A 14066-nucleotide genomic window follows, 5' to 3' on the forward strand; every position below is an offset into this window, starting at 1 on the left:
ACTGACAGAAACCAAATAAACAATACTCAATGTAAGGCAAGTAAAATGATAATGTGACACAACTAACTTGAAGATCTTCAAACATGGGAACATAAATCCTTTTTAATACTAACATGAGTTTACATTTTTACTGCATTAACACAAATATCAATATTAAAAAGGTAACAGAGGTATTAGATTTTTGTCTACACTGTCTACCCTGAACATAACTACCATTATGTACCATTTATAAGTAAAGGTATAAGTCAGAGTCTATTTGAATATATCCAAATTATTCTGTTTATATTGAACTTGACTCCTTATCATAGTTAGTAGATTAAAGCCAGGGGAAGCTTCTAGATCATCACAAACAATTTTATTTGGCTGACAACCCTCCTCAACGAGGCTTCTGAGTGTAAAGGAGCATTTTGTTGACTGACAGCATGAGAGCCTGTCTCCCTAGGCTTCCCTCAGACTCTCCACAGGGTGGCCCAGCATGCCACAAGCAAGTATGAGAGTAAATGGAAAAGCTGATCAATCCCTTAGTGGGACGAGAAGCCTGCCTCACTGAAACAGCATCGCAACATAGGTGAGGTAGTGAAACCTTTCAACAGCCTCAGCTCTAACCTGAAAACACCACAAACCTATTTAAACCAGATACTGAGGAGCAGCCTTATAATATAGACTTACCTGTAGACCATATAGAAAAAAAACACTAATTAACTCATTCCAGACAGAAGGAAAATGCAGTAAAGGTCCAGTGTGTCCAGATGTTTGGAGCATTTCTGTCCTCTTTTTTGACAAATTGACAATAATTTTGACAATCAAAGTTTATCAAACAAAAAAAAAAACATAACATTTGCTGGTTTCAGCTTCTCAAATGCAAAGTTCTCTCAGTTTGATATTTCTAAACTGAGTATGTTTGGTTGTTTGGAGTGTTAATCAAACTACAGAAGTTATTTAGCAATTTGCAAATTCGAAATTTGCTTTCTGGGGAATTGTGGTGGTCGTTTTTCACGTCACTTTTTAAACATTCAATTGACAAAACATCTGATCAATTAATTAACACAAGCAGATCCAAATGATTAGATCAAGTCCTATTACATTTCCCCATTTCATCTTTAGCTGAGGATCTGCACCAGTTAACATCACAACCTTTTTCTTCAAAACACATGTCCTGTCACTTAGAAATACACACATGACATGAAAGAGAAAAGCAAAGAGAGGGATGAAAAAGAGGAAGGGGAAGCAGGGGTGTATGTGTGCTGAAGAGAATAGAGGAAGTTGTATTCCCTTGTGCATTAAAACACTTCCCGTATGCTACTGACCTTAGTGCGACTCATATCGGCTGTGCTCAAGTCAGCATCTCCGTCTTTCTCTTCTTGCCTGTGGTCTTCAGTGGTTGGCTGGATGCTGACCACAGGTGAAAAGTGAAGGTCATATGTAAAGCACTATCCTTTTTCTCATTCTTTACTTATACATTAGATACACTCTTGTTTTATCTAAGGAGACACAACTCTAATCATATGAAACAGAGAGCGATGAGGAACAGCCTGAGCCTCTTTGTAGGTGGACTGTGGCTATGCAAAGCATGGCTGCACAGATCATAATTAGCCTGCACACTCCTCCCACAGTGAGGTAAAAACAACCATTTGATTAGCAAATGTGACTCAAGTCATAGGGAAATGACAAAACTCAGTATAATGGTGACATCAGCTGTGACTACATAGGCAGTGATAAGACCTCTAAAACTTCAAATTTAAAAAAGGGATGGTTTCTATTCTGTAGGAAAATGAGTCAGGATGCTGGCTGAGGATGTGTGGTAAGGTCAGTTTCCTGACTATGGAAGCTCCTGTTTTGTGCTCTCTAGGTAGGATTTGCCAGTTCAAACACCAACATCAAAGGTGTGTCAGTGGAAAAAGTGGGCTGTTTAATTATCCTGGAGAGAATTAACTTATCAAGAATACAGAAATAGAGAAAACTACTTTGCAGCTTGGCATGGTGGATGATCATTGTCTTATGTACATCAATTATTTCAGCAATTTTTATATGTGGTGGGCATTTATTTTTTTGCTCAATGCAATTCCAATCTTTCTTTTAGAAAACCCTGTTTTGTCTGTCATATGGTCATTAGTGATCTGTTACCACTCTCCAAGTACAAAAGAAGAGATAATACTTTTGTTTTATAAGCCTATTGTCTATCTTTTAACATGCTTAAAATCACGATTAACAGTCTTTACCTGTGATTAACTTATGAAATGTATGATTTAAGCTACTATTATGAGAATTAGAGATATTGCCCCTCCCTAGTGGTAGCATTACAAAAACATGAACACATGTCAGACAGTGACGCAAGGGGCTAAAAAAAAAATAGAGCAGCGGCAGTTATAAAATATATTAGCATTTCAAGTATTTCTATGAGCTTCTCTGACATGAACGTTCCCCTAGGAAATGCAGGAGCAGTCTAACACTCTGATTATGTACCCAGTATTTCAAATACAATATTAATTCCTTCATTCACCTCTCACTCTGGGTAACGATCTCATCTGGTCTGGGTGATGTGCTGTCAGGAGGAATCATCTTGGTTGCTGTGGGAGGACTGTTACCAGGTGTGACTGTGAGATCTTTGGCTGGACCATCAGACTGAGACTGTGTAACCTCACGTTGATATGCATCTGGTTAGACAAGAGCAAAATAAATCATCTTCATGCATTCCAGGGTTACAACACTGTTGTGTTTATCAGCTGCTGCAATTCCTACATTTCCACCTTCACAAACCCAGAGAATATGAGCCAAATTTGACTAACATAATTTTGACATCAGATAAAATCTCTTCAAAACACATTAATTATCCAGCTGATACAGTCTGTTTTAATATTCTGTGTAATATTACAAGTAATGCAGAGCTCACAGGCACAACATTTTACAAGCAGTTATGCAATTCTCAATTACCAAAAACCAACACAATAAAAGCAGTTTTCATACTGTGGTATTTAGCAGAGTTTGACCTTCATCTTGCGAAGTTCAGGAAAGTATTCTCTTCTCTTAACAAACAGCAAACATACCAAGTGAGTCAGGAAATGACTCACTCTTTGGTTAAGTCGTAAAACACACCGCAGAGCAACTAGCTGACAGTAAGGGTAGAAGAAAGTGAAACACAAAGATAGAGTTAGCCGCATAGAGTGTGAATTAAAGAGAGAGAGAGGGAGGCGAAGGTCTTACTGTAGTTCTCTGAGTGGGACGGATCAGGGAGAGCATCCGCCTCTGGGTGTCTAATGCTGACAGCTTGTGAGTGGGCGCTCAATGGTACCGCTGCCTCTTCCTGAAACACATACACACAGACACGAAATGATAAATATTAAAAAAAAAATTAAAAAAAAGGGAGAGGGGTGAAAAGATCAAATAAGCAACACACATTAACCATGTAGCAAACAGCAGGCACACAATCAGTCAATAGAAACAAATCTCAGATGAGAGGACGGTGCATGAGCGGCCAACAAAAATCTAACAGCTGACAGACAGCACAAAGCATCTGCCCCTCAAAGATGGATTGCTGGAAAGACCTTCAATTACTGTCATCTTCATAGGAATTCAAAAGCAAACACCACTTTCATACTGACTGCATCAATGGTGGAGTGTTTAATTTAGTTTCATAAAGCTCAGAGTCATTAAATTAATTAAACACTGAGGACTGCAGCTAGTAGAAACATCCAAGATCAGAATGTGTAACCAGACATTGAAATTATAGCTATGTAAAGTGTATTTTGTGTGCAGTAAATATATTTATCTTCAGATGATGGTGTGTTATTTCTTCTTATGTCATGAACAGGCAGTCCTTTGACCTCAGAGGAACCTCAAAGTTTTACCACTGTCATTCTATATAAGGCAGTGCAAAGCTTCAGCACAAGCTGCCAGACTGCTGCCTCTGTGAGCAGAGCCTGTGAATAATGATGTGTGAAGAACTATTTGGTAGGCAAATGGCAATGAGAGAGAGAAAGAAAGAGATAAAGAGAGTGCAGAAATAAACAAGAGAGGGAGAGACAGCAACATGTGTATAATGTAAGTAGTGACGCAGTAAAACAAATTCATATTCAGGTCATTTTTAAGAGAACAATGCAGCAGTTTTGCATATCTGTGCCCATCTATTACACCAGAGATAGTGTACATTGTCTAGACTTCCAGTCAGTCATTGCTTCCAGTTCATTACACAAGCAGAAAGATTTATTCAGTCAAGAGTTCAGACTTGAGTAATGTAATCACAATGACAAGGACATTTTTAAAGCACTGCAAGTCGATGGTACATTCAAGCACATTCTCATATCTGAGATTTTGATCTCTGCTGCCGAAAATACTTCTATTTATATGCTATGTTGCTGGAATTTTTTAACAAGCAGCACACTTTGAAGTTTAAGATGTCAGAGCATCCTTGAACGCAGTAGTGAAATGAGTTTGCAGAAACTCCTGTCTGCTTTACCCTACAATGATGATCTAAGTGACAAAATGTAAGGAAAACTAAATGTTCACTGGGATAAACTGTTCATCTCCTGCAAGTTTCAAGATCATTTTTATACAATAGTGAAATGTGAAGCATCTGCAACTCTGAGTATTTGTCTGCAATTTTAAATTTGAACTTCATCTGTCTTCAATAAAACTGCCTAACATGAGTTCTTTTAAGATTATATTCATCAAGAGAAAACAAAAAGGGTACAAACTGCACAAATTCCTACTTCCTTGCCACCACTGCACAGGAAGTGTATAGTTATATACCTAAAACAACAAAGCTGCATGCCAAATGTATCATTAAGCAAACTGTATTATGACAAGGAAGGTAAGCTGAGTATCAGATCTCTTTTCTTGTACTGTCATGCTTCCTGTAGTTACACATGGCAGCTGCTCAGTACAACAACACCACAATCATCTACTGTCGGTTGTTGGTAGTTGTTTTTTGTGGAGAGTATTAAAACCTACATATCCCCAACCAAGTGGTGACGTCTTTATCGAATGTTTATTTTCCACAGAAGTCCTGAAAGGTGATACGTTATCTTGTTCACACAAGTTATTATCTTGTATGAACAGGATAGTAAGGCAAAGAAAAAAAAACCATTTGCAGTGATCTTGAGCCAGGCACCATGATAAACAGTTACATAATGTTAGCAACAGGAGAGTTATGGAGCATTTTTGCACATTTTTAGGATAACTTTTGTGCTATATTGAAAATATTGAAATATGAAGGAAAACACAGAGCAAAACAATAATACAAAGTCACATCGAGGCACAAAATGAGACTTTGCACAGTACTTCAGAATTCAATTTACCTGCAAAGGCTGACAGGTCACCTCTGGCTCTGACTCAGTGCAGGCTGTAGAGTCTGTGTGACAGGCAGAGTGGAATAAGAAGAGAAAACTAATATTAATTTGGGATGCAATAAAATGAGGAAATAAGAGGGTGACACTAAGGGCAAAAACAAAGGAGCAGTTCATTAAATACCTAAATCCTTGTCCAATTCATCCAGGGGTTAATAGCGGTCAAAAAAAAGAAACCCCACCTTTTACCATAAAAGGTCAGACTGTCTTTTTTTATTATGTGAGGCACTGAGCTGAGCAGTGGCGCAGGGGTTAAAATACCATGCATGGCTAAGGTGGCATTAATGACCACATTCACGCTCTCATTTTCTGTCTCTCTGCCTGCCAGCCGCTCATGCAGGCAGAGGAATGGGGGATTACTGAGCTCACTTCATGGCCTCAGACCGGTCTTACACCTGGCCATAGAAGGATCTTGAGGAAGAGAGGATTTCGCACACTGTGTAGACACACACTCTTTTTCACACACACACACACACACCCAACCTTTAGAAGCCCAGGGCCACAACAACCATAGAAGGCAGGGGTCTACTTCCAAGGGCCTTCAGAGTGTGTGTATCCTTACATTGAGTGCAAGTGTGTGTATCCTTACACTGAGTGTGTGTGTACTGTGTTGATGCTTCAAGGTTGGCTGAGTGTCCTGTGACTCCCATGGATTACTTGGGGATAATCCAATGTCTCTCTCAGTCACAAATCAACACTCAACAATAATGGAGTCAGTAAGTCTGAGTTCACCTATAACAGTTTATCCTGTGAAGCTCTTTGTGAGACACCTGCAAGCTGATGCACCAGCTGGAGGTGTGTGTGAACTCTAAGTCTTTAACTAGTTGGCCTGCGCCTTTAAGCTTCACAGCTGGCACTTGAGTGAGAGAGACTACAAAAACTAAAATATTGCTCCTGGCAGTACATTTTCTCTCCCTACTGATGGCACAGTGCCAACATTAGGTATAAAAAAAGCCAAAGGCAATCATGTTCAATTTAAGCATTAACACCTAATGATGTTTGCTGTGTATTAAAATTGATGTTTGCTAATTTAACAAAACCTGTGAGTCTAAGTTGTAACTTTTATCAATGTACAAAAGTGTTTTGTTTAAATAACCTTTCAATTTATATCCTTGTCTAAGAGGATGCTAAGAAGACACAAGATGTATTAGCTCACATTCTTGGTGCATTAGGCTTACATTTACTAATCCTACAGAGTTGGATCCAGAGTTAGGAACAGGGTGAACATGGGTCAGAATGTGGCTAAAATAATATTTAACTATATTTAGCCGGCTTCAAAAAAAGTTCCAGTTAGCCCTGGTTGGGTTTTAACAGCTCCTGAGATGATGCAGAACATTTAATCTGTTGAAAGCCAAATCAAAACATTATAAATAGCAAATGTAAAATAGAATAGCTACATGGAAGTATAGCACCATTATTATTACTATTCAGCAGTTGTCTATGAATAAATCTCAATATATTCTAAATAGAAATGATTGTGTATATTTTCTGAGACTTTAACATAGTTACAGTGCCAGTAACAAGTTTGGACACACTTTCCTATTCACTTGTATAAGAAAAAGTGTGTCCAAATATTTGACTGGTACTGTACATACACAGAGCAACAATAAGTGTTGAGATGTTGCCTGGTGGTGAAATCCATGTTCATGTCTCCGCTCACCTTGACCATCTCCTACTGCACCTTGTTCAGGCTGTGCCTTCCCAGACAGGGTTGACAGAGGAGTGGATGTGTCTCTCACTTCTCCCTCTCCTGTTGTATCTACCACCATCCACTTCTCCTCTCCGTCCTCTTCTCCTCGCTCCGTTACTTTATCTGCTTCAGGTCGCCCGTCCTGACCTCGGCAATTCCTTTCTGCTAGCTCATTCTTAAGGAAGTCTTGGAGGGCGAACTCCTCATCCCAGTCCAAGTCATCTCCAGTCTAGAAGAAAAAAAAAAGAAGGGAAAGACACAGAAAGACAAGACCCGAAAAAATTAACTCAAAAGGTGAGATGGACAAAAAACCTAAAGCTTTAATTTACGAATCCCACTGTGGCAAAACCCCAGTGGTGGACTGGCGGTAATGTGGTTAAGGGTCGGAAAATTAAGTAGAAAGCCTCAGCAGTGACAGTCATTATAGCTGTACAAGCATCACAGCCACTCAAACAAATCTGTCACCAAAATAAAAGTGAAAGACTGACAAATTCAGAAACACTAAATGTCAAAGGTTTTTAAGATGTGTCCATTTTCTTGATGAACAAATCCATGAAAATTTGAAAATGAGAAAATTATTTGTACTTAAACAACAACAACCTGGTTTGCAACAACCTAGTATGCAGTAAAAACAACTGTGCTTTAATGAGAATGTTTGAAAGTGCGTCAGTGCATTTTGTGTGAGGAGTAGTGCGTAGGTGTGTGGTTGCATCTGATTCTGTGTGTGTGTGTGTGTGTGTGTGTGTGTGTGTGTGTGTGTGTGTGTGTGTGTGTGTGTGTGTGTGTGTGTGTGTGTGTGTGTGTGTGTGTGTGTGTGTGTGTGCGCGCGTGCGGGTGGGTGCACATGTCCACTTCAGCCGCCAACTCGCACTCGGCTCTCCTCTAGCAGATACTCCATCTGTCTAAATACAGTATGAGCTCTGTCACTGTTCTCAAAGCACACACCAACCAGTGCTATTCTATTGTGGAAAATTCATGTTAATACATACAAAGCCATATGCATGGAAATGATTAAAATGACACATAATCCAAATCTAATGTTGACTGTCGTGCCAGTGGATATTTAGACAGTAAAGGTGACAGTAGAATTAAGTTGTAGCACTTATAGGCTTAACAACATCATCCGGCCAACTCTCTCTCTCCCTTCATTTATCTGACCTCTTCTTCTGGAGCTGGTGTCTGGCATGAGGCCTCTCTGCTGTCCTGTGGAGTCTTTAGCTGCTCCAGCTCCTCACACAGCTGCCGCTTCTTGTTCTCCTGCTCCTGCACCCTGTGTGCAACAACACAACATGTTGTTATTGAAAAGAAGCAAATAATAGCTTTTTTTTAAAGAGAAAAAATAACAAATCAATTAAAAAAAAAGCATTGTTAACTAGCCAGTGAGATAAAGATAGATACATAGAGAGAGCTCCTGGAAGACTTTTTAGAGGACATACTGTACCCAATCCGCAGGCCCATGCAGTGTCCCATGCTGTTGCCCAGGGTGACCAGCGCCAGTTCTCCGACTGGCCCTGTGACGTTTTCTTCACTTCACAGCGCCTATAGGACCCTCTAATCTCAGACTACACACAGACTCTCAAATGTGTCCTGCAATAAACTCCCAATCCAACCACTGTTTTATAGTCCAGTCTTACTCTGAACAACCTGAATTAGCCTACACTAGAGCAGGAGGTAGAGTTACACCTACAATGAGCCCTTTGATTTCTCTTTTCTACCAAAAAATATTTGGAAAAAAGAAGTTCCAGACTTCCACCCTGGCAACTGAGCACCGGTAAATCCCAGCTGGACAGCCTGATCAGTTCTCCCTCTATGGTCTGACACTGCACCTCACGAACTCTGTGATATAGCTGAAGGGGATGGCCATCTCCATGCACACAAACACACACACACACACACACACACAGGCTCATCCACCGAGGCAAACCCATCCACACTGAAGTCCAGATCTGGCCCAGACCCAAACCCAGTGAGGCGGGCCTTTGAGGTCATTGAGGTCAGGATGACTGACAGGTCTTTCCCCCATTCAGTACAACTGACAGGTCAACTGAGCCAGAGCATTGGTGAGCAGGAATGCCCATTTCAGAGACACTTGCAGGGGTGTGAGGGGTCTCACACTGAGTAGTGTTTGTGTATTCTATGTATGAAGATGCTCGTTTTAGAAATATGGACTTTTAGAAGCAGAGCTCCTCTAGAAGAACAAATACTTGTGCTGGTTGCATACTATTCTTTAACTCTGCCTAGTACTATCCTTATTACACTCAGGACCATGTAGCATTTAAGATGCTGAAAGCTCTGCAGACACCCTAACAAGCTTAAAGAGGCAGCTATAGTCTTGTATGGACTTTTAGGTCAGCTAGGCTAACCAGCTAACCTTGATAGCTCATAATGCTTAGACTGATTTTTTTTTTTAAAGTTAGCAATTACGCAGCTAGATTTAATCAGCTTTCAGCTCGCTTACTAATATCTTCCTCATTTGGCATCAGTATTACCTTACTTAGCCAGAAAATGAATGCTTTAGCTCCACCTGCTGAAGTCTGACTCAGCCAATGAGATCATTGCTGCTCCAAAACAACTCCACCTTAACAAAATGCTTCTCTGACTTACACTCCAGTTGTCTTTTATTAGTCAGTACTAGTAAGATTCACTGCAATTCACGTGCATCTTCTTTAGCTCTCAACTACATAGTTGTGTCAGCATTCAGCAGCTAGTACTTTACAAATTGACACACTAAGTCACAGATTTACAGGCAGATAACAAAGACCTGCTCACCTGACTGAAAGGTGCAGGATCTCAGTTCGGGACCTCCTCAAATTACTGGCCATTTTGATGAGCTCCTTCTCCAGTGAGTCTGTGTACTGGGCCAGCTGGTCTAGGCTGAGGGCCCAGTCTGCCCTCCTCGCATCCAGCTCGGCCTGCACCGTCTGTGGGAAGAGAAGGCCGAGGGGTCAGCCTCTTGCTCGGTTGAAAGGCTGCAGGCCACCACGCAGCCTGAATAGTTGGGTGTATTTCACACCTCCAGAAATTTCTGACACCTAACTGCTACTAAGTGTTTCCATTCCAGCCAGTTAGAAAATGACGGACCAACAGGAGACTGACCTGAACTGGTACAGCTCTACTCCACTAATGATCTCGGTCTCATTTATATGTTTACTGCTGTATGGCAGTACGTGGCTAATGAATGCAGAGTGGCAACAATGCAGGAGGAGGGGGAAAAAGAGAAAGAGAGAGACAAGAGAGATAGAGAAAGTCAGAGTGAGGGAGGAGGGGAGTGGGTTGTGTTCATGGTAAAACACTGTGACTACACAGTGCTGCTTAGATGGGGCCTGCTAGAGAGTTATATAAGTGAGAGATCTCTAGAGGAGAGACAGTGGGTGGGAAAGAGAGAGATAGGCAGTTATAGACAGAGAGAAAGAGTGCAACAGGTGGACGGAGAGAAACCGAGAACACGTTGCATAATTTTCATGATTCACATGAATATAATCACAGAGATGAGGCCCTTTTCAGTCTTAAACCAACTTAGATGCACACACATACACAGGCACTAAGACTGCATTACTCTACGAACCTGCAGCTTTCCTTAAGTTTATCTCCAAAGAAGTAGGTAGGCTGACATCGAACATAAAATTGGAAAGTGTGTGTACCAGAGTATGTGTCTGACCTGGAGACTGGTGTCTGTGTTGCCCCCTGGCTGTGCGTTGTCATCTAGCAAGCCTTTAACTGTAGACAAGACAGAGTTGGTTTCTTCTTTGAAATCCATTCTCTGAAACACACAACGGGAGAACAAGAAGGTTACATGTAGTACACTCTAAACACCTACAGTGATACTATTATAATGTTCTGACTTCTGATGAAAGCCTCAGACATGTCAAACTAGAGAAATAACTGAACTTGACAGAGAGTCCAAGATGACAACAGTAACTCCAACATAACAGTCTGTTTCATTTGGAAGGAGACCATCTAGTTACATCCAGATATGTTAAAAAGTTGCTTAATGTGAGTCCAATTAACTTCTCAAATACATATGGATAAAGCAAACCATTATGCTGACTCATTTTAGATACAAAAACTGTGTCAAAAATGCACAATAAACAATTTAAGCTGAACTTGTATAAATGTTGCTGTTTCTTATAAAATATAAATTCACATTCAGACTAGCAAATCAAAAGGGAAAAAATGATTATTTTACAGATGCTATTTGTGTACTGGTCTCCAATCTAAAGTCTGATTTCAGAAGTGGGCTGCATGCACACACACAATCACACTTGGTTACCAGTTTGTTGAGGAGGGTCTTGAACTCCAGAGCCATGTGTTCAGGGCTGGGACCTTGCAGCATCAGCAGTACCTCCTTGTCCAGGGTCTCATCCAGAGGAGAGGCCAAGCTCATGGTGGTGGACAAATGATCAACTCCATGAAGGGGCTGCAGGAGAAAGCAATACACCTAATCGTAAAGCAAGGAATCTCTGTCCGTTAAATCATTTAATTTACATGTGTCAACTGATACATATACTGTTCTCAAGAGACAATAAGCAACCAGCTTGTATTCAACAGGCACTGCACTACTTTACATGAAGAAGCACTTCAACTGTGATGGGTCAAATAACCACCCACAGAATCATGGTGACACTGCCCCCCTTATTTATCTCTTATTATATGCCAAATATGTAATAAAATCAGTATTTTTAAATTATTATGTTTTTTACTGTAAAATAGTTTCAAATGTTTGCTCATAACTTGCTCAGAGGCATTTACAAAAGTTCACCCAATCAAACGTGACTTTGTGTAAGCAGCTGAACACACTGGACATATAAAACTGTAAGTCACTACAGTATTTCATAGAGTCATAGTAACTTACAGAATTTAATTTAATTTACAGAATATGAACAAAGACAGGAAGAGATGTGTTTTGATATCAGTGGGCAAAAACCTTGTTTTCATTCCTAGAACAATGTGGCTGAGCTCTAATTCACTGAAAACAATCTTTCTGATCTTAAATGAATATTTTCTCACATAAAAACAGTATCTAATGTTTAGACAGTTTTTTTCTTTGCAGAATATGAAAAGCCTTACAGTTTGTGTAACATGACTAATCACCTGCCTGCAGGCATAGCTTTTCCCAGAACAGCAGCTGGAATCAGAGTACTATAAACTAAGATTACATAACAAAACTAATGCTAGGTGTGTTTGGTAGAAATGCTATGTTTCTGCGTAGGGTGCTTTCAAGTTTATATGTGCTACCAGGAACATGACCAAGAGATGTTGCATCCATAAATACAAATAAAACACCAAAATGACCAGAGATTGAAAACACAGTGTGTAGAGAAATGATTATAAATGTCAGAGTATACGATGGAACTAGAAGAGAAGGAATGTGTGAATAACGGAAGAAAAATAGAGAAAGGGGGAAACAGAAAGGGAGAGAATAAAAGTGATAAATGGAGAGCATGAAAGAAAAGGTGAGCCAATGTGAAACACAGACAACAGGGGAAGTGCTGACCTCCAGTGGTGACTGTGCCAGAGCCAGTTCTGTCTGTAAGGATCCTGCACTGCTCTGGTTCAACCTGTAGGCCACTGACAGAGACAGTCCAGCTCTGTGAGAGACAGAGAGATGAGGGTGGAGAGGTTTGGTGAAAACAAGTTGCAAACATGAAGGGCCCCACCTTGTGGTTAGCGCACAGCGGATGGCGGGTGTGGCGCATGTGTCTTTGTTAGTTTCCCCCGGGGCAGTTGTCATTTTCTCGCCCTGCACCCACGTGGTCTAAATAGCAAATGCACTTGCACCAGTCTGTGTGCCTATGGTTGTGTTGGTCTCAAGATGAGGTGTGGTCAGGCGTGTTGTAGGCGCGTTGCTATTTTAAAGGCAGAGGAAAGCGATTGCACTACTGACCCAAAAAACAGGTCTATAGTCACTGGCGCATATGTTACTGTTATTTAGACCATGCACCTGGCACAGTGACCATTTTTCCGCCGTTAAAATAGCAAAAGTGGATTTGGATACGCCCCAAAGGCACTTGCACCACGCATTTCATGCCATGTGCTATAGATCATTAAAATAGGGCCCAAATACATTAATTAAAAAAAAAAAAAAAAAAAAAGTTCCCAAAGTTTGGAACAAAGACACTAAGTAATCCAGTTGAAAAATAATTTAGGTTTTCAGTCCCTCAACCTTCAATATTTCAAACTCCTCCACTGTCAGGTGTTTCTTGGTTCACTTACCCACTCAAGTCTGGGTGTATCAGCTGCATCTGGCTCTCCAGTTTGCTCTTCTCCGCCCTCACCAGCTGGAATCAACAACAGAGACTCAACAACCATGACTCAGTCCATTTAGTTTAAACAATATTTCACATTACAAAAAATAAAATCACCACCTGAAATTCATTCAATATTTCCGATATTAAGTGTGACTATTTTGTAGTCAACATTTAAGACATCTGATGTGCTGAAATGACCTATTTCTTCTGTGACTCTTTTTTTACAATCTCATCTGACACAAGGATTTACACATGATTTTCTGCAAACCTAGTTTCAGCAAAAAAAAAAACAGTAAAATGCAATCTATGAAAAATAGAGGGAGTTGCTGATGAAACTGATAAAATGATAAGATGAAGTTAAACACAAAATACTGACCTCTGTGATGGTGGAGTATTCAACCACTGCTGCCTTCAGCTCATCTATCTGTCTGCTCTTCTGTAGAAGGAGGTAAACAACAAAAATCAGTTTAAAGAGAAAGTAAAAAAAACAACATGAGAATAAGTTCCCATCAACCAGAAATGACAATGAATCTATCAGTAACAAAACTGGTGGGGAGGTTTCCTATTCAGTACTATTACCCATAATAATAAACAGTATTTTTTAACAGAATGATCAGAGCTGCCCCGAATAGCTTTACAGTAGCAATAAAATGGACAATAAAACAAGATATAGCACAGACCTCTTGTGTCAAAGCTTCCTTTTCACTAACGACAGCATCAAAAGAGTGTATTTGCACCTGAGGATACAGAAGACACAGTACAATGACAGCACAGTTGACTGCAGCT

At 40.3% G+C, this 14066-nt stretch overlaps 1 protein-coding gene across 1 annotated transcript in view; it reads right to left on the reverse strand.

Moving 5' to 3' along the window:
* lrmp (lymphoid-restricted membrane protein) overlaps positions 1-14066 on the reverse strand; it is a 31513-nt gene that overhangs the window by 11626 nt on the left and 5821 nt on the right. The window contains exons 10-22 of the mRNA XM_053313739.1: positions 13961-14017; positions 13657-13716; positions 13246-13310; positions 12527-12620; positions 11303-11449; positions 10691-10792; positions 9802-9953; positions 8191-8302; positions 7003-7261; positions 5295-5347; positions 3191-3301; positions 2501-2637; positions 1308-1392 (exon numbers count right to left, since the gene is read on the reverse strand). Coding sequence (XP_053169714.1) covers positions 1308-1392; positions 2501-2637; positions 3191-3301; positions 5295-5347; positions 7003-7261; positions 8191-8302; positions 9802-9953; positions 10691-10792; positions 11303-11449; positions 12527-12620; positions 13246-13310; positions 13657-13716; positions 13961-14017 — 1434 coding nt within the window. The remainder of the gene's footprint in view (positions 1-1307; positions 1393-2500; positions 2638-3190; positions 3302-5294; positions 5348-7002; positions 7262-8190; positions 8303-9801; positions 9954-10690; positions 10793-11302; positions 11450-12526; positions 12621-13245; positions 13311-13656; positions 13717-13960; positions 14018-14066) is intronic.

The sequence above is a fragment of the Scomber japonicus genome, chromosome 23, assembly GCF_027409825.1.
Source record: "Scomber japonicus isolate fScoJap1 chromosome 23, fScoJap1.pri, whole genome shotgun sequence".
Lineage (NCBI taxonomy): Eukaryota > Metazoa > Chordata > Actinopteri > Scombriformes > Scombridae > Scomber > Scomber japonicus.